Source organism: Jaculus jaculus, chromosome 5 (assembly GCF_020740685.1).
Source record: "Jaculus jaculus isolate mJacJac1 chromosome 5, mJacJac1.mat.Y.cur, whole genome shotgun sequence".
Lineage (NCBI taxonomy): Eukaryota > Metazoa > Chordata > Mammalia > Rodentia > Dipodidae > Jaculus > Jaculus jaculus.
The window spans coordinates 9,167,383-9,192,083 of record NC_059106.1 but is presented as its reverse complement, the minus strand read 5'-3'; the positions used below and the strand labels follow the sequence as shown (position 1 = coordinate 9,192,083).

The window sequence follows — 24,701 nt, the reverse complement described above, 5'->3', positions numbered from 1 at the left end:
CCCATCACCAGTAACCTTTTTTAGAACCTAGTGACAGAAGACCTGTTGGCTCAGCCGGCTCCCAGTTTTAAGAGCAGCAGCAGGAGCAGCAACACGATCCTTCCCTCCTTCCTTTCGCAAGCTCTCCGGCCTTGAAAGACTTTTCAATTCTCTTATGAAATAAACGTGGTAGCCAGTATTTGCAGACTCTCTCTCATTTTATTTTTTGAGGTAGGGTTTCACTCTAGCTCAGGCTGACCTAGAATTTACTATGTAGTCTCAGGGTGGCCTCGAACTCATGGCAATCCTACCTCCGCCTCCCGAGTGCTGGAATTCAAGGCGTGCACCACCACGCCCGGCTTCTCTTCTGGCTTTTATGAGACAGGGTCTTACTACGTAGCCCAGGCTGGTCTTGAACTATGGCAATCCTCCTGCCTCAACTGCCTGAGTGCTGAGATGACATTTAGGAGCCATCACCATGCTTGGCTCAGAATAGAACTCTAATTTCACCTCAGGGTAGTGTGGGTTCAGAACTGCAATGGGAACTCTGACATGCTATAGACACTCCTGAAGAGACTACTGTGACGCTTTCCTTCTGGGCCCACTGCTACACGAAGAACCAGGATGCTGAGAAAGAAGGCTTGCTACATTTGCACGTTTCGTGACACTGAGGAGGTCATCTCTTCACGGACAGTCTACACACTGGTACTGGCATTGGCCTTGTCTCTAAAATCCTTTTCATGTGGCCTGGAGCCACATTCAGGCCCTGCTCTGGCCTAGGGCTGGGGGCAGTGTGAGCATACCTGTGATGCCAGGCGTCAGAAGGGAAGCCCTGGCACCTTGTACCCCTTCTTTCCCAGTACCAAGGCACAGAGCCTCATTCACAGCCATGTGGGCCTAACTCCTCCCCCAAGCCTTGGGGAGTCCACGTTCCTGCCTTGGTATGCCACCTTGGGGCTCAATGGAGCTTCAAGGTCCCAGTTAGGCCCCCAGAGCCCAGCCTCAGGCCACTGTCTGTACCTGCTCTCCCAGGTACTCCACATCCAAAGCCAACTGTAGCCGGATTTTGTCATCATCGCTCATGCCACTGCTGGGGCCAACAGGGTTTGAGGTGGTGGCTCTCCTGGCTTGTTTGAGCCTCTTCAGACTCTCCTCCATCTTCTTCACAGAGCTCAGTACATCTGACACGGTCTCAAAGTACCTTGAGCACAGTAGAGACAGTAGTGAAACCAATACTAGCGACACCAAAAAGGACCCAACTCTGTGAACAAGAGACTTCAGATGGAAATCCATTTACAACAAACTGTAAATACTTGATGGTTCTTGACCTTCTCTTAAGAAAACCAAGTCTTCTGCACACTAGTCCCTGAGAACTTAAGAAACCACACTCATCCTGAACAGAGAGGAAGCACGCGGGCAGTGTCCTTGCACACGGAGGCACCGCCGCACAACAGACAGCAGATGCATCTCCAGACTCTCAACAAGGCTCTCTGCCCACCAAACTTTCAATGTAACGTTCAAGTTACAAGTGAGTTCTTGTCTAACCTGGTCAACAAGCTGGTCCCTGACAACTGGAATGCACTGACCCACAGAACTACAGGCTTTCCACAGCACTGTAGGATCAGAGCTTACCTACCAGGGGGAGCTTAACTTGTCATGGAAATGGTGACTAATCAGTCAGTGAAATCAGAACCAAACAGCGGAATATGCTCTTCCACTTCCTCAGGAAGGGCTCCCGACATCTGGGGTGACCAGAGCATGCTGGACTGAAAGTCGAGAGGAGGCCAGGCTGGGCCAAGTGACAAGACAGGAAAAGCGGTGCCAGGGAGGGACGGGACAGAGGGCCCGCTGGAACCTCACTTCTCACCCAAGGCAGGGCCGCTGCGAGCGCTTACTTGTGAGTGCTGCTGGACAGCGCCCCCCGCAGCCACTGCTGCAGCACGGCCGGCTTCACCTTGCTTCCGTGTCTGCTCTGAAGCTGGCGACATGGCTTCAGCGCACTGTCCACGTAAGAGGAGGCTGTGGTTGGGACCTCCTGGAATGAGATCATTGGCAGGAGTTGAAGACACACAGAGAAACACAACTGAGAAGCAGGCTGGAGAGACGGCTCAGTGGTGAAGGTGCTTGCCTGCAAAGCCTAACAATTCAGATTTGATTCCCCAGAACCCACGTAAAGTCAGATGCACAAAGGGGCACATGCATCTGGAGTTTGTTTGCAGTAGATGGAGGCCCTGGTATGCCCACTCTTTCTTCTCTCTGCTTGCAAATATATATATATTTTTAATGAGAATCACTGAACCACCTGGGTTATGCGCACAACTCCACCTCTCCAGCACATACCTTGATGCCCACAGAAAGTCTGGGGGCAGTGGGGAGTGAGCAGCCAGGCTGCACATGCTGGGCTCCAGCTGCTTTGCTCACTTCCCCCGGGCACTGCATCCCATCATTTCCAGTAACAAGAGTCACCAGCCAAGACCTGCTCAGTGCAGGTGATTCGGCAGCTGCGTGGGGTTGAGTGCTGAGACCGCACCTCTAACTCCCCGCTCCAGGGGAAGCCGGTGTTGGTCTATCCCTGGCTAAGAAGGAAGCCAGGATAGGGCAGGCGGTTTTGGTTTATCCACTGCAGGAGAAAACACAGTACCTGACCTAACCACAAGGGAGCAGTGAGAGTCTGAGTTTACTGCCCAGTGCCCCACATGCAAACTCCCAATAAGCACATTATCAGGATGGCTTGAAAGGGAAGTCAACAGGTGACAAAAGGGGAAATCGAGCACTTGGAAATGTGATGCAGACCCCTCCCACTTCCCAGTGGGAGCGTCCTATCTGCCAGCAAAGAATGAGAAGAGGCCTTCACTACAAGTGGTGACTCTACTACATGTCCACATCTTCTCTTTGCTAAGGAGTTTAGGTTGGTCTTGACCTTGTGCCTCTCCTGCCTCAGGTTCCCAAGTGCAGGAATTATTATAGGCAGCCCAGACCTTAACAGGAAAAGAGAAAGCCAAGTATGGTGGCTCACGATCCATAATCCTAGCACCTGGGAAGCTGAGGCAGGAGGAATGCCATGAATTTGAGGGTGACCTGGGATACACTGTGAGCTCCAGACTAGTTGACTACAAAGAAAGCCCTGTCTCGGGCATAATAATAATGATAATAATGACGACAACAAGAGAGGAGGAGGCCAACTAGAGGAAATTGTGGCTAACATCAGTGAGAATGTGAAGCCAAGTAAGGGACAACCAGGAACCAGAGGAACCACAGCCCTCCTCACTCTCTCCAAACGAGCACACAGGAATGCTTGCCGCGTATTCTGACTAATGTGCACCACCTTTTGTCTTATAAATGCCTTGACAACATTTTTCTTTTATTATTATTATTTTATTTTTGAGAGAGAAACAGAGGAAGAAAGTGAGAGAGAGCAAGAGCCCAGCGTGGTGGCGCACACCTTTAATCCCAGCACTTGGGAAGCAGAGGTAGGAGCATCACCATGAGTCTGAAGCCACCCTGCGACTACACAGTGAATTCCAGGTCAGTCTGGGCCAGATGAGACCCTACCTCAAAAAAACAAAACCATCCCCGCCTCCACCCCCCCCAAAAAAAAAAAGAGGAGAGGGAGAGAATGGATGTGCCAGGACCTTTTAGCCACTGTAAACAAACTAGACACGTATGCACCCATGTGTGCATGTGCAACATTGTGCACTTGTGACACTGTGTGTCTGGCTACATGGGACCTGGAGATTTAAACATGCATTCTTAGGCAATCCCCTTAACTGCTAAGTCATCCCTCCATTCTTCTTTTTGGAAGTGCTGGAGTGAACTAAGGACTTGAGCATCCAAATGCTTTACTGTTAAGCTCTGCCTCCAGCCTGTACCTGTTCCATATTTTTTTAAATTTAATTTAATTTTTATTTATTTATTTGGGAGTAACAGACCGAGAAAGAGGCAGATAGATAGAGAATGGGCAGGCCAGGGCCCCCAAACCTTGCAAACGAACTCCAGATGTATGTGGTCCCTCGTGCATCTGGCTTACGTGGGACCTGGGGAATCAAGCCTCGAACCAGGGTCTTTAGGTTTCACAGGCAAGCGCTTAACTGCTAAGCCATCTCTCTAGCTATGTACCATATTTTTTTTTTAACTTTATTTATTATTTGAGAGAGAGAGAAAGAAGCAGAGAGACACAGAAAATGGGTGCACCAGGGCCTCTAGCTGCTGCAAACAAACTCCAGACACACATGCCCCCTTGTGCATCTGGCTTAAGTGGATTCTGGGGAATCGAACTTGGGTCCTTTGACTTTGCAGGCAAGAGCCTTAACCACTAAGCTCTCTCTCTAGCCTGTTATTGTATTATTAATGCCTCTTCCCATCTTTATCAACAAAAGGACAGGGAAGACCAGGGATTTCCAATGATATTGTGCAGGAAGCAAAATAATTTTTTCATACATTAAGACAAAAAATGAATTTTAAATAGGACTTCGAAATATTATTAAAATGTTTTCATTTGGAGAAAAAAAGTACTGTTCTTAAGACCAAAAGTCCACATGGTCTAAGCCCACCATCTGGGCTGTGGTGGAACTGGTCTTCTGCCCCTCCTGGACTTCCACCCTCAGAACTCTTCTCTGGGAGTGACACCAACCTTATTGGTCCGGCGGTAGAGACGGGGGACCTCCAGGGCACTCTTCAGGTAACTGAAGCAGGCCTCGCTCAAGTCCTGGGTGATCCTGCTGCTCAGGGCTGGCACGTGGGCAGACAAGGCGCTCCGAGAGTCCTCCAGGGCCGCTGCAAACAGGACAGCTAGACTGAAGCACTGTTCTGGCCCAGGGCAAGCTGTATGTTGAAGACTACCTACTATGGGACTTAGAACACTCTCTAGTAATCCACACCACATCATCAGGGGAATACAGAATGTCTCACATGGGGAAGCTAAAAACCACCAAGCAAAATGCAGAAACAACTAAGGATTTACAATTAGAGATAAATATTAAGTTAAATATATCCTATAGTCTGAAATTTTATTTTACATTATTTCTTATTCAAAGATTTCCTGAGTCTAAAAATTTAATTTTTACCTGAGATAGAAGAAAAATTCTTAAAGCCAACGACTTCAAGTTTTAGCTTGATTGTCTCCAAGAGTTCTGGAAGCTGAAAGGACACACACACTTGTTTGTACAGATGGCAGGAAGAGGCAGCTCTCTGCATGTCTGCGCGTGGAGCAGGAGCAGGAGCAGCAAGACAAAGCCGGACTGCCAGTGCTCCCATCAGGAAAGCAGCCAGTCTCACGCTGTCACAGTAAGAGACGCTGACAGCCCGGGACCACAGGCTTCACGGCCATTGAAGGCACAGCAAAACCCCCTTTTACAGTTAGTTCTCTGTGACACTAAATAAGTTCACAGAAAACATCATATTCTTACTGAAGCATCATACTTATTCAATCACACGAAATGTTAAGTTTGTGGAAACCTATCTAAAGGACATGAACACTGAAATCGTCCCATAAAAATTCTCTTAATGCTAAGAGCACAATATATGGGACCAACAGAGGAAACAGTTTCAAAATGTCAACAGCCAACTTCCCAACATGAGGCAAAGTGGATTAAAGCAGTTAAAACCCTGCCCGCCACAGGTCACGTCATGCCTACAAGGACATGGGGCACAGGGAAACTCAGCCAGTACCAAGAGCACCAGGGAGCGGACACATAGCACTCCAGCTGCTGGGGAAATAGCAAGCAGGGCAGAGGTTCACAGCCTTCTCTGGGCGCCTGTGAGCCCCACAATTAAAGGCCCAGGAGGCCAAACGGCACCGGCGCTAGCACTCTTAACCTTCGCTGAGAGCCGGCCGGCCGCCCGCACGCTAGGCAGTCTCACCTGCTCCTGTAACCTGTCCAGGTCTGCAACGGCAAACACCAGCTGTGTGCTGGAAACACACACAACTGGCTGTGCTTCTGAAGGGCGGCCCCCGTGGTCTTCACCAGCTCCTTGGGAAACGGAAGACTCTTTACTCCCAGCTGCCAAAGGCTTCTTCACCTCTTTGGAGTTTTCATTAGAAATGGGCCTGAGCAAAAGCTGCAAAATGATCGAGGGTTAAATGTTGTGCCACTAGCAAGATGTGTGGGCACTCACACACATGGATCAGTAACTCAACACGCAATGCTAGCTGTGCGCAAAGTGCACATCCAGGGAAGGACAGTGTGTCTGCCCCAGGCAGGGATGGCGATGAAAAGAATGACAAGCCAACTGACTGTGTGCAGGAACTTCAGGTCTAGTTTCCGGCAACAAAAAGTAACAAGAGAAAAATAGCAAGTCCATAAGCCACAGCACAATGAGCTTCTGGAATACCAAAGACTTAAAAAATGATTAGCTACCCCAGGTAAATAACTTACCAACTCATCTACTAAGTTGATAGCTACTTCATGTAAAACAATTAAAATGCAGGGCTCTAACATACCTCACAGTGCTTTGCCTAACAGGTTGCTCAAGGGACCAAGGGCAAGGGAAGCACATGGTGTCCAAGGGGAGAGGAATGTGGAGAAGCCACGTTGCCTTTCAGACACGGAGGGACAATGCCTGCTGTAGTGCGCGCTGGCCTAACCCAAAATAGATCTGGCCCTGCTGTCTCCAGAACCCCTGAGGTCTGCATTCTGCTAAACCTGTGAGCAGAGGGAGGGAAGACGGAAAAGAAGCTCTGGGTTCCACAGAGTTCCTGCCCCTGCCAGGCACCTCAGCCCACAAATACATCTTTACCACAGCCACACATAGGAGCTATCCGATCAAGAACTGGAGGCTCGAGGAAGCTACTGTTCCACATCCATCATGAGGGGCAGCAGAGCCACGGATGGACCCTGGCCGCCGGCACCTGAGCTTCACCCACCCCACAGCAGGCGGCAGCACACTACGCCCCGCGCGTGCTCACACTGCGCCGCAGTCCTCAGTGGGACTGGCACCTGCTCTGAAGACGCCTTTCTATTTACACTCTGCACTGTGAGGACTGGCTTTTCTAATCCTATGGTCTTTAAAAACTCACAAATATTAAATACCAAAATACATTTACTTGGATTTCTAATCCTCTTCGTTAAAATGAATATTTAGATTGGTAAGATGGCTCAACAGTCAAAGGAGCTTGCTAGTAAAGACTGCTGGCCTGTGTTCAATTCCCAGGATCCACATAAAGCCAGACCCAAAAACTGGTTATCTGTCCGGTGTTCTTTGCAGTGGCAAGATACCCTGGTGCACTGACACACACACACACACAAATTAATTTTGAAAACTGAACATCTGTTTTACTTAAAAGATGCCTTACAAATCTGGCTCTGAGAGGGAAATGGGCTCATTAGGGTGGGCTTATCATAATTAAACCTTGAGCATGTGAGGATAGGTACCCCACAGTTGGACATGGCCCCAAGAAGTCAGCCCACTGGAGTCCAGGGAGCTCTCATGTTCATGGACACTTCAACTCTCCCTTGGGTGTTCACCTCAAGATCGTTAACCCTGACAGGTGCTGGTTAGGGACGAACAGCACAGTGAGCAATTACCTCGCTGATGAACACAGAGAACCGGGCCAAAATCTGTAGCGTGAGCCTCCACAGCCGGTGTGCCAGCAGCGGCAGAAACATCTCATCAGACCAGCATCTCCTCAGGCTACTCCATGTTTTGTGAGATGCCAAGAGGCAATATGGACTTCCAGCTAGCAAAAACACAACAAAACAAAAACAAAACCAAGGACAGGGAGCACTGGTCAGTTATGAATGCCATCTAATGCTAGACATAGATCAGCATGCAACTCTGAGAAAGTGCCGGAATGATGTGGCTAAAAGAGCTGCTAGCAGAGCCCCCAGAGCATGTGGCATCTCCAGCATGTCTCCAATACCACACATGTGGTACTTTACCTCATGCCATCCCCAGGCATGGCATCCCCAGCATCGAACGCACACAGCACTGGGGCATCTTTTAATGACGAGTTTATCACACCACAGCTACCTATGCAAGCAAGGGTGGCGGTTTTGAATCTGCCCTATTTCACATGTCTAACTTTCTTCCCCACCTCAACGTGGTTACTGGCTACAGACAGGAAGTCATCTCCTGATGGCCTCCTACGGCAGAGACTGAAACTGACTCTGCAGCTGAGCAGGAAGGTTCAGAGCCAGCATGCTTGAGGCTGCACTAAAACAGACACTCCAGACTTTCATATCAAACCCAGAGCCTTTGTGGCTGCAGAAATAGCCACACTGCATTTCAGTGATCACTAGGGATGGGGTGAGATGAAACAAAAATCAATGAGGCTGTAAGGCTGTGGACACATTCTCTATGTCTGTATACCAACAACTGCCACTCGCCTAGTGTCCCAGCACTGAGGGCCGGAGCTCAAGAGGGCCAGGACTGTGCACAGCCCCTGATGCAGCCTATGGAGGGAGGCAGGTCACTGGAGCCTACTACAGAGTGCTAACTGCCTTTGTGGCTATAGGACCCTGACACAACCCTCTCATCAGAGTAATCATGACCCTGACACACCCATATGCCATCAGAGTGGAACATGGTGATGAGAACACACAGGGCTACAGCCCTCAATGGCTTATGTTCAAAGCAAAAAAGGTCAGTTTTCTATTTTGTAAAGCAGAAAACTCAATGACTACTTTTTTTGGGGGGAGGGGAAGAGCATGATTAAAAAAAAAGGAAACTGGCTAGGTATATAGCTCAGTGGCAGAAAGACTATCCAGCATGTGTGGGGCCTTTGCTTCAATCCTCAGCATTAAAAAAAAAGACATTATAAGCTAAGTGTTCTTGGACTGCTAGGCCAGCTGCCATGTTTAAGAAACATGTCCTTACAGTACAACTGACTCTACGGCAGTACTCTGAGGACAGGTTAAACTGGCTCGTGGACTCAACTAAGTTAGGGACTCCTGCTATTTCCTTTTAAAAAAAATATTTATTTGCAAGGGGGGGGAGGGAGAATGAGAATGATAATATAGGTGTGCTAGGGACGCCAGCTGCTGCAAACAAATTCCAAATGCATGCACACTTTCTGCACCTGGCTTTACATGGGGAATCGAACCCAGATTGTTAGGCTTTGTAGGCAAGTGCTCAACCACTGAGCCATCTCTCCAGCCCAACATCTGCTATTTCCCTTCTAAGTAGGTTACCTGGGGCATCTTCTAGCCCGTCTGCGAGTGCTGCTTCTAAGGATCCTGCCACTTCTCTAAACCTGCGAAAACAAGGCACAGATCAACGCTGGGGGCTGTCAGACTATTTGCCCTACCTGTCCTCGCTCTTCCCAAGTAACAGGACCCATATTTGCCCAGTGACACCCAATGTTTTCTGGAATGCCCAACTTGCCTTGGGAAACCTCCTTCTCTTTTTATTCAGCAAGAAATAAACTATCTCGATTTTGGAGTGCTCCCTCTCTCTGGTCTGAATCCTGCAAAGCACATGTTTCTCACATTAAACCCAGTCACAGAAGGCTAATCCAGAGGGAGCCCTCAGCCCCACTTGGTTGTAATCCTTCAGTTACTTCAAAGCCACACAAGTGCCACCGCCGTGCACTTGAGGCTTGCAGGAAATTTTGGAGGCACAGTTAACCCTGAGCTCGTGGCTTGTGCTCTCCAGCTTCTGCTGGCCTTCCCAGGCACCTGTCCTGACAGCTTTCCTGGATGACAGGTGGTCCCAGGGCCGCAGGTGGCCTTGTCAGTCCTCACCTGCACTAACAGAGATGGGGTGCTTGCCTGGCAGTGGAATGCAGTTGTTTTGCTCATGTGACAACTAGCTGCTTCCGCAAGCACTGTTTCCATCTGTACCAGTCTATATGTTCTCATCACTTGCTAGTTCCCTAACAGTAAAACTGACTTAGGTGCGATTCATCCAGGTGACACTTTGGGGAGCAAAAAGCCCCTCCAGCTGCCAAGGAAGCCTACAGCTGGCCTTTGCAAATGCAGGGAGGTAGCAGAGAAAACTTGTGAGAGCCTTGGGGGTCAGCCCAGGGCCAGCAGCAGGAAGGGCACAAGGACAAGAGGGCCTGCTGTGGGGGAGGGGCACACACCACTGAGCCCCTGGGCACCTTTCAAAGTCCATACCAAATACAAGAAAGGAGCATGGTGCAGTCTGAGGGCCAGTCCCATCGTGTCTATAATAAGGAGAGGTGGAGGAAGCCAAATGGTTCAAGGTGAGGCGACGTCCCAGCTATGGTACAGCTGGTAGACTAGAACACAGAACTCACACACAGTGGTGCTAGAAGGAGTCAAGTTTAACTGCAAATGAGGCGGATACAGGACAGCCCTGTGTGAACATTTATGACATTCTGAAACACACACACAGGAAAAAGCACAGGAAACAATGGCGGTGGAGCCTCAGCTAACATTTCACATAGCCAACAGCAAGGCTGTGCAGGATGGGGGGGAGTCAGATTGTGCTTATCAGAAAGGGAGGGGGGAGGGAAGGGGAGGGAGGGAGGGGGAGAGAGGGAGGGAGAGGGAGAGAATGCCTTCTACAACTGTGAACGGCCATGCCGTGGCTTTCAGATGCTCAAGAGTGTTATTCTTCTCTCCAAGGGATCTCAGGAGGAGGGACAGGGCTCTGAATTCTTCACTTTGGTTTGGGGAGAACTCCACATACCCCTCTACAGGAAGGCAAAGCCCACGGGGGATGGAAGCCACAGCAGGGGCTGCTTCTCTCTGCTCCAAGTGCTAGGCCGGCCCCTGTGCCTTCACACTGATTCCACACTGAGGGAGGAACATGGAAGCACATTCTAGACTGACGTCAATTCGGGCTCTGTCATCTAAAGGGCCAACACTAGCCCCTATGGATTCTAGGCAGTGACGAATCTGTGCACTTTTGTCTTCCTTGGGAGACTTAGTCCCACACCTACGGCCTAACATACTTAGAGGCCAGTGACAGGCAAGACAGCATGGTCTGTGGAACAGGGAAAGGGACAAAAGCTGAACTCACAGAGGGAGTGGGTTGGAGCTATTTTGTCCTGGTGACCAGGGTGCAGGCACATGTCACATGCAGGGTGTTCAATGCTCTTGAGACTGCAGCACTAGCTTTACTTAGGCAAATGTCAGAATTTTTTTTTGTGGTAAGCCCAACAGACTGGCCCCTCCTTTTTTTTAAATGTAGGGGGGCAGGGGAGGAGAGAATTGGCATGCTAGCACCTACAGCCACTGCAACTGAACTCCAGACAAGTGTGCCATCTTGTGCATATATGTGTGAACTTGCGCACTTGAATCACCTTATGCGTCTGGCTTACGTGGGACTTGGAGAGCCGAACATGGGTCCTTAGGCTTTGCAGGCAAGCACTTTAACCACTAAGCTATCTCTCCAGCCCTACTCCTGATCTTCCTGCCCCCACCTCCCAAGTACAGGATGGCAGGTGTGTGCCACCACAGCCTGCCTCAGGTGTACTTAATGTCTCTGAAGAAAAATGTGACAACAGTGCCATGTTTGTAGAGTCTCTTGTCTTTCTTCAAAGTAAACACCCAACACCCAGTAAAAATCAATACACAAATCTTATAATCCTTCTTGAATCATATATATATATACGTGTATGTGAGTGGGTAAGAGTGGGTGTGTGTTTTGAAACAGGGTCTCACTCTAGCCCAGGCTGGACTCAGACTAATGGTGATTCTGCTGCCCCAGCCTCCTAAGTGCTAGGACTAAAGGTATGCACTACTATAAATTTTTTTTTTTTGAGTAGAAAAACAAATGTACTGAAAACAAGTTTCACACTTTATAACTTTTTAAATTTTTCACAAATTCTAAATCAAACTGTTTATAAAGAAAAGCTCACCAATTTCTTTGAAAACTTAAGCAGGGCAAACCTGGGGACAGCAGAAGCTCTCACAAGGACTGCCCGAGTTCAGCACAATTTTAGGCCTCTAAGACATGGAACTGGAGGCAGGATGGCTGGTGCAGTGTGGTGCAGAGAATGGCAGAGGTGTATGTGGCAGCTGTTGGTTCCCATGGTAGTCTAAGTTCAAAGGCTACGGGAGAGACGGGACTCTAAGCACGTCTTCCTATCATAGTCATAGCTGTCAAAACAGTGCTCCCGAGGCAGAGGAGTCTGGTCCTGGCTGCCTTGGGGCTCAGCTAACAAATGTTTCCCGCAGACCCTGACCATTCCAGGTGAGTGGATGCACCGTTTCCTACAGGTGACATGACTGTGGAAGACTGCACGCAAGCACTGGGTCCATGTGAAGTCACCTCCTGGCTTCAGAGCACTGGGCCTTCACTGCCCAAAGACATGTCGCTTCTGGGGAAAGGACTCCATCGCCACTGTGTCACGTCCCGAAGCCTGGACACCGAAGTCTGTGATTCCACAGACTACTCTGCCTGACCCCTTCAGCAAGGTTGCTCCAGGCAGGAACTTCATGCTTTCTCTCAATGTCAGGACACTGCAGAACAGCTGCTATAGTGTGCTTCTCAGGGCAATACACCATGAAGACCCATCTGAATCTTCCCAGCATTTTATGGGCTTGCTTACTGACACAGGTGACAGCATCATGAGATATAGAGTGAAAGTCACTTTTCTGGTCAGAAGAAAACTCATCAGTAGAGGAAATAACCACCTGCTCTTCCCAAGTTGATGGTGGGACATCCAGCTGAATGCAGGCCCAGGACTAGAGGCTGATGGAGAAGTGTGCAAGGAGAGAAGTCCCACCCTCTGTGCTTCCTGCCACAAACAAGGAGGGACTATGAGGGATGAAGCTAGTCTCGAGCCCACTGGCTCCAGATTCAGCTCGTTCCATCAACAGAACAAATGCTCAACACCATGACATTTGCACATTCTCACTTGTAATCCTGTCCTTCCAGAGAAAGAGCTGCTGACTGGGGCAACATTCTCATCTAGCAAAATCTACTTAGCTGGGCAGAGATTTGGGTCTGTAATCCAGGACTTGGGAGGCTGAGGCAGGAGGATCCGGAGTTTGAGGCTAGCTTGATCTACAGAATAAGACTATGTTTCAAAAAGCCCAAAAGGGGGCTGGAGAGATGGCTTGGTGGTAAAGAGCGCTTCCTGCACAAGCATGAAGGCCTGAGAGATAGCTGTGAGCTCAGTCCCTAGGTCCTGCACCACCAGCAGATGTGGCCATGTGTGTCTCTACACTAGTCGTATGGGGAAGAGACCCAAGCATCAGTGGAGCTCATGAAAATGGCAAGAAACTCTGGCTCAAATAAAAACAGGTGGAAGAGAGATGGAACAGGACCCCGACACTGTTCTTGTCACTAAAAGCAAGCACACTCCACTGCAGGCAAGTGCATGGAGCACCTCAGGACACACAAACACATACACATGCATACACCATACAAACCACACAGCAGAAAAAGTTCTTTTAAGTAAAATAAAAATTTAAAAAATGCCCCACCTCCCGCCAAAAAAAAGTCCATTAGGAAAGTGGGTGGGGTGCAGGAGTGACTGACCTTATCTGAAAATAAACAGGCAAGTTCCACTTATTGCTGAGGCTGAGGTAGGCCGGGTGTGCGCGAAGCCTCTTCACACTGGCCTGGGATCCACACTGCCGTTCAAACTTTCTTACAAAATCCATGCTTACCGTGTATTTCTATAAGAACAAATTGCATAATTTTCTCTATCAGCAAGCTGGCCTGAGTCAGGAGCTAAAACTTCATCTAAGACTAACAGTCGACAGACCTGAGGCAGCTTCCTTTCAATGCGCCACTTACTGTAGCCGAGTCCCTGCTCAAAGCACCTGGGTGACAGGCAAGCCCATCTGGACGGGGCAGTGCTGTAAGTCCAGTGCTCTTTCAAGGCCAAGACACCCAGCGCTAGCATGGGGATCCAACAGGCAGGAGACTAAGTGGAGTACTTCATCATAAGCTCCCCAGAAGAAAATTTTAAAGGAAACAAGGAGAGAGAAGAAACCTTCACTCCCTGCACCACAGCGAGAGATGAGGACTGACAGGATGGACTGACATTATCAAGGCAGCAGGTGACCATTAACTCTAACCCTGTGACTGTCCTACAAGGGAGCCAGTATGACACTCATTCTCTTCTACAAATGTCATTGCCATTAGGCTCAGGTACACAGCTAGGAAATGAACATGGCTGCACTTGCCTTCTGTGGGGTCCCCATCCTCCATGCCCTAGTTTCCCCCAAAACCATGCTGGACTTTTCAGCCTCTTTTCCAGCAGAAGGGACTCAATCTTATGTCACCAAAACATGAGCCTAACTCCAAAGTCCACAAAGACAGGAATTTCAGTACAAGAAAAACGACAGGTCTTAAACTCCTTGCAGACAGTGTGGGCAGTATCCACTGCGATTTTCCCTGGGAGCTGCTCTAGTTGAGGAGCCGCAGCAAAGCAGGGACAGAGACTGTCTCCGAGCAAGATGCTGGAGGAACGTGAAGACGCCACTGTCTGGAAGAAGTGTGCACCAAGGCTTGAGCTGAAAGTGCTTCCTGAAGGAAGTGACACACACCTGTGCCAAGTGCAGCCAACATTCAGTCCTCATCTAGAATTCTGGAGTCCAGGTTTTCTCAAAACAGTTCTCTTCTGCGCTGAAAACTCTGCAGCGCCCCCTGTTGTCTGAGTTCTCTAAAGAGCCCAGCACAACAGAAAGCTGCCCAAACCGCCAGCCCCACTTCAGACTGGACAAAACCACCAAAGGCACCACGCATTCCCCTGCTAAGCATGGGGCAAGCAGCAGAGAGAACAACAGGGGTTCCCCACAACAAAACTCCAGATCTGTTGACAAGAATGGTCTGATGTCTGCCAGGCCACAGGCTCTGTACATATCCTGTGCTTTTCTATTTATCTAAATTAACAACAAGGGGCTGGGAAGATTGCTCAGTGGTTACACGGGCTTGCTTGCGAAGCCTGTTGGTCAGGGTTCAATTCTCAAGCCACTCACACAAGGGGGATGCAAGGGCATTCAGCTGCAACAGCAAGAGGCCATGATGCATGCATGCACATGCACACATACACAAATACAAATCTAAGAAATAAATTCATACATATTAGAAAAAGCAGCCACGAGAATTCCATGTGTACACTCAGTGCCCAGAAAACAGTTCAGACACGAGGGAAAAGCATCAGCAAGCTGAATGACAAGTCCTGAAAAGTCATTCAGAATGCAGCAAGTACCAGGGGTGAGGGAAGGAAAATCAAGAACTCTAAGAGTTTTTGAGGAGTGAAAAAAAAAATTGTAATTAAAGAGACAATGGAAATAAGTGTCCCAAAGTGGATGAAAGACACTAATCCTCAATGCAAGAAACTCAACAAAGCTCAGGTCTGGTCAATCAAAAGCAGTTCACAGGAGACATGCTCAGTGGAGCCTGGCATTCCAGCCCAGAAAAGCTCTTACAAGCAGCCAGAGGAAGAACAGTAAGAACCTGCTTCTCAGTGCACACATCTCCACATGCCGAGGGCTCTACCTACACCATAATCACCTTCCAGGCAGAAAAGTAAGGTCGTATTTTAGACAAGCCCAAAGTGAGAGCGAAATACAAAGACATGACATTTGCTATCAATGAGCCTCTTGACAAAGCCTTGAGTAGATGGAACTTCTTTGAGAAGGCACACGAAGAGTGGACAGGCTAACCCTGGGGAGGGATCCACAGAGCACGCCAACAGAGAGCCAGGAGAGAAGTGCCTAGTTAGAACATGAACATACCACAAGAGCCCAGACAGTGGTGGAAGCATCCTGTCTTGTTCTACAGATCAAAGAACACGGCATCCCTTGTGGTTAAGAAGTGAGAACTAGCATTCTTTCCATGGCTACTTCCTTTGTACAGAAGCAATAAGAAAGAGTATATTGTCTACATGAACAGAAGTTAAAAATACACAGTAAGGGCTGGAGAGATGGTTTAGTGGTTAAAGTGCTTGCCTGCAAAGCCTAAGGACCCATGTAAGCCAGATGTACAAGGAGGTGCATGCACCTGGAGTTCATCTGCAGTGGCTGGAGGTCCTGGCACACTGTTCTTTGTCCCTATCTGCCTCTTTCTCTCTCTCAAATAAATAAATTAAAAAAAAAATAGAGTAAAAGAAAAAAGTCTCCAAAAGTCTAAAATACAAAGGAAACAGGAAAGGACGGGAGGAAATAAAAGAGGAAAGTAATCTGTGGCAAAGACAATGACAAAGTAAGCAGTAACTTTTTTATTTATTTTTGGGCTAGGGACACGGTACAGTGGGTAAAGGTGCCTGCCTGCCAAGTCTGCTGCCTTGAGCTCAAGTCCCCAGTAACCACATAAAGCCACATGCAAAGTGGACCAAGTGTCCGGAGTTTGTTTGCAGTGCAGGTGGCAAGAGATGCGGGCACACCAAGGGTCTCTTGGGAACACCAGAGCAGATAGATGTGCGTGCTACCTTCTGTGTCTGGCTTTATGTGGGTGGCTGGGGAAGTGAATCCGGGCTGGCAGGCTTTGCAAACAAACTCCTTTAAACCACCAAGCCCAGGCAGGAACTTTTTAAAGCCATCTGCTTAAAAGACAAACACTGCTTATTACGTAAGAAACCCCAAGGCCAAGGTCCAGGGCAGGAGAGCACACAGCTATCAAGAGCTGCATGGTACCCAAGCAGCAGCTGGCCAGGCTGTCGCATGCTGAGCCCTATCCACATGGACACTGCCTCTGAAGACAACAGATGGGAAATCTTAGCTATGGGATCTTTCAAATAACAGTGTAAGGGTTTTCTTTAAATGCATTTACTTATTGGGGTGGACCAGGTGTCCCTGTCGCTGCATACAAACTCCAGACACATGTGCCCTTTTGTACATCAGGCTTTGCAAGCAAGCACCCATGAAGCTGCATGTGGTGGCACAGGCCTTTAATCCTAGTATTCAGGTGGCAGAAGTAGTGTATCGCTGTGAGTCTTAGGTCACCCCAAGGCTATATAGTAAATTCCAGCTTAGCGTGGGCTCGAGTGAGACTCTACCTCGAGGGAAAAAAAAAATCAAGAGCTGAAGAGACAGCTTAGCAGTTAAGGCATGTGCCTGCGAAGCCTAAGGACTCAGGCTCAACTCTCCAGAACCCACATAAGCCAGATGCACAAGGTGGTACTTGTGTCTGGAGTTCATTTGCAGTGGCAGCAGGCCCTGGTGTGCCCATTCCCTCTCTCAAACAAATAAATTAAAAAAATATTAAAATGACGACAACAAAACGCCCAATCCAACAAGAAGACACCCAATCAACCCGGGCACAACGGCGCACACCTGTAATCCTAGAACTGGGGGAAGGGGATACAGGTAGAAGGATCGCTGTTGAGTTCAAGGCCAGTCTGAGACTACAGTGAATTTAAGGTCAGCCTGGGCTAGAGAGAGACTCTGCCTCAGAAAACAAAAAAAAAAAAAACAATCAAGAGTTTCTATTTTCCTTCAAAATTACTCCCTAACAGTACACACTTGATTTTCATGAAAAAATAACCACATTGATAGGGGCTTTAATAGGCCCTTGGGACTTTTTAAAGTTAGAAAATGATGAATATAACTGTTTCTAAATCATGACTCTTATTTCTGATAGCATTACAGATAGCATTCTATTAAAATTGTGTATGTGCACGCATGAACACATGTGAGGAAGGGATGGGGGGAGGGCATGGGCATGCCGGGGCCTTTTGTTGCAAACAAACACCAGATGCTTGTGCCACCTTCTGCATCCAGCAGGCAATATTCTTTAACCACGGAGTCATTTTCCCAGCCCCTAACGTATGGGTTTTAAGGTAAATGCTCAGTTAATAATCAAAGTTTTTGTTTTCCAGAATCTAGGGGTCAAGACTGTAGGTGAGAATGTTACTCTTCCCAAGTGTCAGGAAGCTCAATGATCAATTACCTCGTGGAAGGTGTCAGGATCTCCAGGATTGAAGAGTGAGGGCAGCTTTTCCTCTAGTCCTCGCACTATTTCTGGCCACACAGAATTCACCAAGAAGTCATACCCAGGAACAATAGTACCTTTCTCACTGCAGGACAGGGGCAAAAGTTCAGTCATATTCATCAAAATCTTTCACTTACAAAAGACATATTTCCACTGTGTTAAGCCTACTAAAAGGCTCTCAGCGTACAATGTATTGCAACTGTTTTCAGGGGCCATATTTTGATTCTAGACTGTTTCAACTTTACCCATGGGTCTCAGGGTCATTTTCACTTTACATATCCCCTGGATCCTGTCTCCACACTGGTGTCAAGAAGGCAAAGTTAGCTGGGCGTGGTGGCGCACACCTTTAATCCCAGCACTTGGGAGGCAGACGTAGGAGGATCGTTGTGCATTTGAGGCCACCCTGAGACTACATAGTGAATTCCAGGTCAGTCTAGGCCAGAGTGAGACCCTATCCTCAAAAAACAAAACAAAAAAAAAAAAAGGAAGGCAAAGTCACTACATAAAATCAAAGCAGCTTTTCCTCTCACATACCACCTAGACTCTTGGTTTGGGACAGAGTAGACTCAAGACTCTGTGTGGTGGCATAGGTCTACAATAAGCCCCACTGTGTTCAGGAGCCCCAAATCCAGGGAGAAGGTCTTAGAACTTCCGAAGGTTGGCCCTGAGCAGGAAAGCCTGGAAGTCCTGAGAAAAGGGGGGGGGGTCCCACTGGGTTGGACAACAAACAAGTGAGTGTGGCCTGATGGTGACCACAGCAAAGTTAAAACAATGGGCTATTTATCAGAGAACTTGAACTTCAGGGAGACTGATCAACAGGAGGGGAGAATAAAGATGGTTTCCTGATTAAGTCTAAAATTTGTTCAACTGTGGATGCTGGGTCCTAGCTCAGCAGTAGAATGTCAGCCTAGCAATGCACAAGGCAAAGTCCTGAGTGGGATTCCCAGCACCACAAAACAAGAACAAAAGAGGTTATTTGTATGGTACGAAGTGAAGATTCATGGAAGGAACACTTTCAACTGCAAACTGGACTTGGGAAGAAGGCAGTGCAGAACAGGAAAAAGGTCAGCTGTGCATTCAGACACAGCAGTCTCAGCTTCACTGAGCCATCCCTAAGACAAAGCTAACGGTGACCTACAAGGCTCCTGGTGGACCTGCTCACACACTCAGGCCGTGCCTCGAGCTTACCTGGAGACAGCTCCTCCTGTGACTTCCCGGAGGAGGCGGCAGTGGTGAGGGACAAACTCCAGGAGCTTGTTGTACATGAGCTGAAGGCCATTGGGTTGGGACTCAACAAACTGCTGAACAATCACCTATGAAAAGGAGTATCATCTTAAAACAGCTTTTACAGGGCTGAAGAGACAACTCCGCAGCCAAAGGTGCTTGCTTTCAAAGGCTGACGGCCCAGGTTCAGTTCCCCAGTGTCCACATAAAGCCAGATGCACAAAGTGGTATAAGCATCTGGAGTTTGGTTGCAGTGGCAAGAAGCTCTGGTGCACCTACTCACTCCCACTTTCTCTCTCTCTGCTTCTGTCTCTCAAATAAAATATTTTAAACAAACAAACAAAAAAAACCCAGCTTTTAAAAGGGAAGTACAATCATATACTACAGAGGAAAAAACCCTCAAACATGCATCCTTAAAGCCACCATCTGCTAGGCTGGCTTGTTCTCTAAATGGTAGCACAGGGCAGGTCACACTTGGAGACAAGCACCTTAACAGGTGAGCCATCTCTCCAGCCTTCAGGTCGTATTTGGAACCAGTTGCTAGTTTTAGCTGCTGCTTTGACATGACATGGGGGTGACAGAGACTGGGCCAAGGCTGAGCAACCTGTACAACCACCTGCTTCCGCTGAGCTGCAAAGACAACAGCATGTTTTGGAAAATGTCCAAGTCAGACCATGGCTCCCACGATGGCTCCTCACAGCCTGGCCCTGGCTCCTTCTATCACCACTCAGTTTAGGGGCAGGATATGAGACAAACATGAAAACACAATTGACTTCATGATTATATTTTTGGCTTTAAAGTTTGGTATGACAGGAGGTATCTGTAAGTTTAGTAAGGCAGAGCTATGATTTACTTAATGTACCACAAACTTCAAATACTCTTTAATTCTGTTCACCAGGCTCAGTTCAGTGGAAAGTAATGGCATGAAGTTCTACCTAGAATATTTTTATTAACTGACAAATGATTGCATGATCTGCCCTCTTTCCTCCAGGGAGCTAGAAAATGCAGAAGAGATAAACAGGAAACCAAACATCACTTACTTTCATAATCCTAGTAAGGCTGGTCAGAGATTATTAAAATTAATCCTTAAGCTTCATTTTTGATTTGAGGACTCAATATTCCTACTTAAGAAATTAGATTTCAAGCCTGGCATCGTGGCTCTTATCTATAATCCCAGCACTCAGGAGGCCAAGAAAGGAGGATCATTGTGAGTTCAAGATCAGCCTGGACTACAGAGTGAGCTGTGTGTCAGCCTGGGCTACAGTGAGACCTTCCCTCAATAAAACCAAAACAAAAAAAGAAATTAGATGACCTTGTAGCTGTGGTGATCACAATCTCTGAAGATAAAGCCCAACAGCAAGCAGGACAGGCTCCTAACACGAGACCCCTGGAGGTTCCCAGCATGACAAACTGACTCCTACACACTAACCAAATGCAACCGAAGGACAATGGCCCAAGACTCACTCTGACTTGCTTTGGGTCCTTCACCTCAGAATACCCCCACTTTCCTGGGTCACCTACTCCTTCCTACTTCTCCCACCTTGGCCCGTCATCCATTACCCTCCCTTCTATATGCCTCTCTGTTCTGGTGCCCTCTTCAAATGCTGCTCTGGTCATTTGCTTAGTCTATTCAACCCACAAAACCAGTACTCCAAATATTTTCTAGTGCCTTGACTGGGGGTCATTTACATACTACATAATGGGACTAAATACCTCGATGCATGCCTTCCTCCTGGGTTAGACTCACCGCTGAAATGAGAATGCCACCTATAGAACCCCAGAATGCCCTCCAAGTTACAACCAGCTCTGGGCCACCAAAGGCCTACATGGCAGTGTTCCTTTCCTACAGCTGGACTGAAGGTACAGGGCTCCTCCCAGGCAGACCCCGGGGAGCTTGCCTCTGCCTCACACCCAGCAAAAGGCAGCAAACACTTCTCTGGGAACAAAGGCCACATGGGGAATACAGACCTCGTCTATATACGGCTTCACCAGGACCTGGCCAACCAAGGCCTCGGCATCCCGCGTCTTGTCAATGGTGGCATAGGTGCGCAGACAGTGTCGGATGATACTGATGTTGGAAGTCTGCAGGCCTTCCAGCAGGAGGCCCTCCAGAGACTGCTGCAGCATGGCTGTGATGCCAGCTATGCGCTGTGAGAACCACCAGAAAGCTCACATTAGAATGCCTTCCACACCAAATGGCTGTGTGCACACCCACCCACACACGGTGGAGCCTAAACCTGTAGGAGACAGCCTGTGTAAACTGAAAAAGGTAACTCTGCTGGGGTGTAACAGAAACCCTGCTCTCCACAATCTCTAAGCAGATCTCTGGTTCATCAAAGAATTTATAGCATTTCAGAAAAACGTTCTTTCCCACTAAAGCTACAGCATAAAAACTGTAAATAAACAAGGGGGAAAATCCAATGTGTCTACACCATATAAGTTCATAATGTCAATCTTTTAATTTACAGAATATGACTGAGTCATTACACAAAATCTGTAACATTTGACACTTGGGAGCAGAAGTCACCATCCCCAATCCAAGCCTAGCATCAAAATTCTGTAGCTCTCGCTGGGCATGGTGGCGCACGCCTTTAATCCCAGCACTCGGGAGGCAGAGGTAGGAGGATCGCTGTGAGTTCAAGGCCACCCTGAGACTCCATAGTGAAATCCAGGTCAGCCTGGGCTAGAGTGAGACCTTACCTCGAAAAACAAAAAACAAAAAACAAAAAAAAAAAAAAAAAAAAAAAATTCTGTAGCTCTAATGAGAACCAGACAGACTGCAGACAAAACTAGAATTACTGAGTTCCCAGGACCGAGTGGCGTCACCCCAGGCAGCACTCACTGGTCTCACTTTGTCCAGGAGGGGCATGCCTTTGCTTTGCACAGCATGGAACTGCAGCTGGTTAAACTCTGTGGCGATTCTTTCCAAAATCTGTCCAGTCAGGAGTGGGCTGTGGAGACGACAAGCAGAGAATGTATCCCAAGGGTGCTGACTTCCCACAGAATATGCCACACGACTAGCTACGTGGGGTCAACCCACTGTGTCCATCCTGGTCAGAGGTGACTTCCAGGGCCACCTTGCTCCAAGTTCAAAGCCAGCATTTGTACCATCAGTATGGTTCCTTCTAAATCACATGCCAGTGCCTCTAGCTGCAGCGCAATCCGTAGAGTGTAAGAGACTGGTGCTGCCAGGCAGGGAGCCGCAGAGCCGGATGGAAGCAGGGCTGCCTCACTCACGGGACCGGGTGTTCTACTGCCTCCTCCAAACGCCTGCCCCGTCTCCCTCACGGGCCCTCCCTCTACTAGGACCCCAACCTTCCACTTCTTTATCCGCTCACCCTCTTCTTCTGAAACACCTGCCATGCTTCTTAAATACATGTGACACCTTAATAAAAGTGGCCTTCCAAGAGCAACATGTTAAATCTTTTTTTTCTCAATTTTTATTAACATTTTCCATGATTATAAAAAGTATACCATGGTAATACCCTCCCTCACCCCTCCCACTTTCCCCTTTGAAATTCCGTTCTCCATCATCTCAGTCTCTCTTTTATTTTGATGTCATGGTCTTTTCCTCCTCTTATGATGGTCATGTGTAGGTAATGTCAGGCACTATGAGGTACGTTAAATCTTTTAAAGAGCTCTACATTTAGCTAGCAGCTTAAGGTTAGGTTAGCAGTAGTTGAAAGAGCAGTCCCTGCGTGCTGTGGGTCCTAGAGAGAAGTCACCCAGTGTGTGTCTGGTACGAAGTGGAATGAATGCACCTTTCCATAAAGCACATTACAAAGCATTAACGCCACTCAAGAGGAAGCCAGGCAGCAGGAAGCATGAAGGTTCTCCTGCAGGAGTGAGGCAGGACAGCCGTAACGCGAGGACGCAGGAATGCTGGCCTGTACCATCACATGCAAGGGCGGGGGAGCAGCTGCCCAGATGCGCCGGTCTTCAGGGTCCCTGTTTCTCATGGGTTCACCAGTTAAACAGCGTCTAAATGTGCCCTGGCCTCACAGGTACAAGCTGACTATTCACTAACACCCTAGCTCTACCTTCCCTACAGCCCACAGTGCTGATCTGAGCTAAGACGAGCCCTTCACAGGTAATCCAGGCGGCAGGCACAACGTCTGCCACGTTGAAGATGGAACTCCCCACCAGAGCAACACCTGTGGAGTCACCAAGAGAGCCGCCAGCTCCCTCTTCACTAAGGGCACTGCCTGACACCTTCTTCGGCACCCATTGGCACTGAGCCCTGGGAGTAAAGGACTGGCCTCACATCTCATGACCTGACAGGAAAGGCACACCTGCAGGCCTGACAGAAGCAGAGACAGAAGTCAGGGCTCCTTCCCCGAGGAGGAGGCTGACGCGTGGGCTCTGCGGCTGACTTCAGAGCAGGAGGAACAGCAGCACCACAGCGACAGAGGACAGGTGGCGCTTTTCAACTACTTCTCTCCCGCTTAGTACAGTGGGATGAGCAGCTAGCCGCCGCTCAACACTGCAAGTGTGTTTTGAGTGGATTTGGAAGATGAGAAATGAAAGGGGCAGGTTTTACAGCAGGAGGTACAGCGGAGGAAAAGCCTCAGCCAGCCAGCTGTCTGCACCCTGCAGCAGGAGCGCAGGGAGGCACAGGCGGAGAATGCCAAGGTGGCGAAGGACAGTGTGAGGCTTTAATTCAGGGAAATTTCATCTCGGGAGATGGGATCGGGACCTGACTGGGAAGATGGGAGGCCAGGCCTAAAACAACTTGCAAGCACTGAGAGAGAGAGCTCAGCAGCGCCCTCACCACTAGCCTGGTGTGTTTTGGAGAGATGAGCCACAGAGCAAAGAATGGCTTCCTCAAGACGCAGAGCGTGGCCCGGGGAAAGGGGGACAGCTTCCCAAGAGGAAGGGAAGGAAGCATAGAGCTCTTCTGTCCTGGAAGAGCAGGGAAAGAACACATGAGGCATTTTCCCCCCAAGATGAGTGCCAGGTGCCTGCAGGAGCAATGGCCAGACTGACCAAAGTCTGAGGCTGCAGGAGCTTGTGTCCTAAGAGCCCAGTGTCCCCAGGGTGTCAAGACTGCAAGGTCGGATGAAGTCACCCAGGTTCAGGTTAGGAATGGAGCAGTTTGAGAGCTGGTGACCCTGAGGTGAGCAAAGCAGGCTTCCGGAGAAGGTGGGTCGGGCAGATGGGGGGCCAGGAGAGGGGAGTAGGGAGGGGCTGTGGAACACAGCAAAGGCAGAGCAGGCAAAGCACAGTGGCCATCGCACTCCTCAGAGCAGAGTCCATGGTGACTCTGACAAGGAAAGACACAAGCAGAGGACTGCAGGGCTGAGCCGTAGTGACACCTGATCTGGACATGGAGGCTCCCGTGCAGGCTTCAAGGCCCTCTGAGCCCACACACAACCCACTCCAGCTCTCCCTGATGGCATGGCCAGCCCTACCCGCAGGTCTACTGTATTTGGTCTAGGTGCTTTCCTAGCAGCTGCTCCCCTTTCCCCATGCAGCATGTTTGGCTGTCAGAAGCAATGCTCTTAGACCAAACTTGGCACACCTGGAGGCCTGCGCTACGACCAGCGAGTGGCTCCTAAATGGGTATCAAGCAACCTTCAGGTTGGGTTCCTGAGACGTAGTCTCATCAGACAACGTTGCCAAGAGCTGCAGCACTCACGCCCAGGGACCCTATGTGCTCACTGTGAAGCTTCCCCCAGTGTACACCCCACAATTCCTGA

General features: G+C 48.9%; 1 protein-coding gene across 1 annotated transcript in view; it reads right to left on the bottom strand.

Annotated features, from left to right (window-relative positions):
* Cog2 (component of oligomeric golgi complex 2) overlaps window positions 1–24,701 on the bottom strand; it is a 39,300-nt gene that overhangs the window by 964 nt on the left and 13,635 nt on the right. The window contains exons 6-17 of the mRNA XM_004659625.2: window positions 21,845–21,953; window positions 20,971–21,150; window positions 18,967–19,091; window positions 17,737–17,863; window positions 13,375–13,514; window positions 9,108–9,169; window positions 7,503–7,654; window positions 5,839–6,036; window positions 5,043–5,115; window positions 4,610–4,752; window positions 1,875–2,014; window positions 1,000–1,180 (exon numbers count right to left, since the gene is read on the bottom strand). Of these exons, the coding sequence (XP_004659682.2) occupies window positions 1,000–1,180; window positions 1,875–2,014; window positions 4,610–4,752; window positions 5,043–5,115; window positions 5,839–6,036; window positions 7,503–7,654; window positions 9,108–9,169; window positions 13,375–13,514; window positions 17,737–17,863; window positions 18,967–19,091; window positions 20,971–21,150; window positions 21,845–21,953 (1,630 nt within the window). The remainder of the gene's footprint in view (window positions 1–999; window positions 1,181–1,874; window positions 2,015–4,609; window positions 4,753–5,042; window positions 5,116–5,838; window positions 6,037–7,502; window positions 7,655–9,107; window positions 9,170–13,374; window positions 13,515–17,736; window positions 17,864–18,966; window positions 19,092–20,970; window positions 21,151–21,844; window positions 21,954–24,701) is intronic.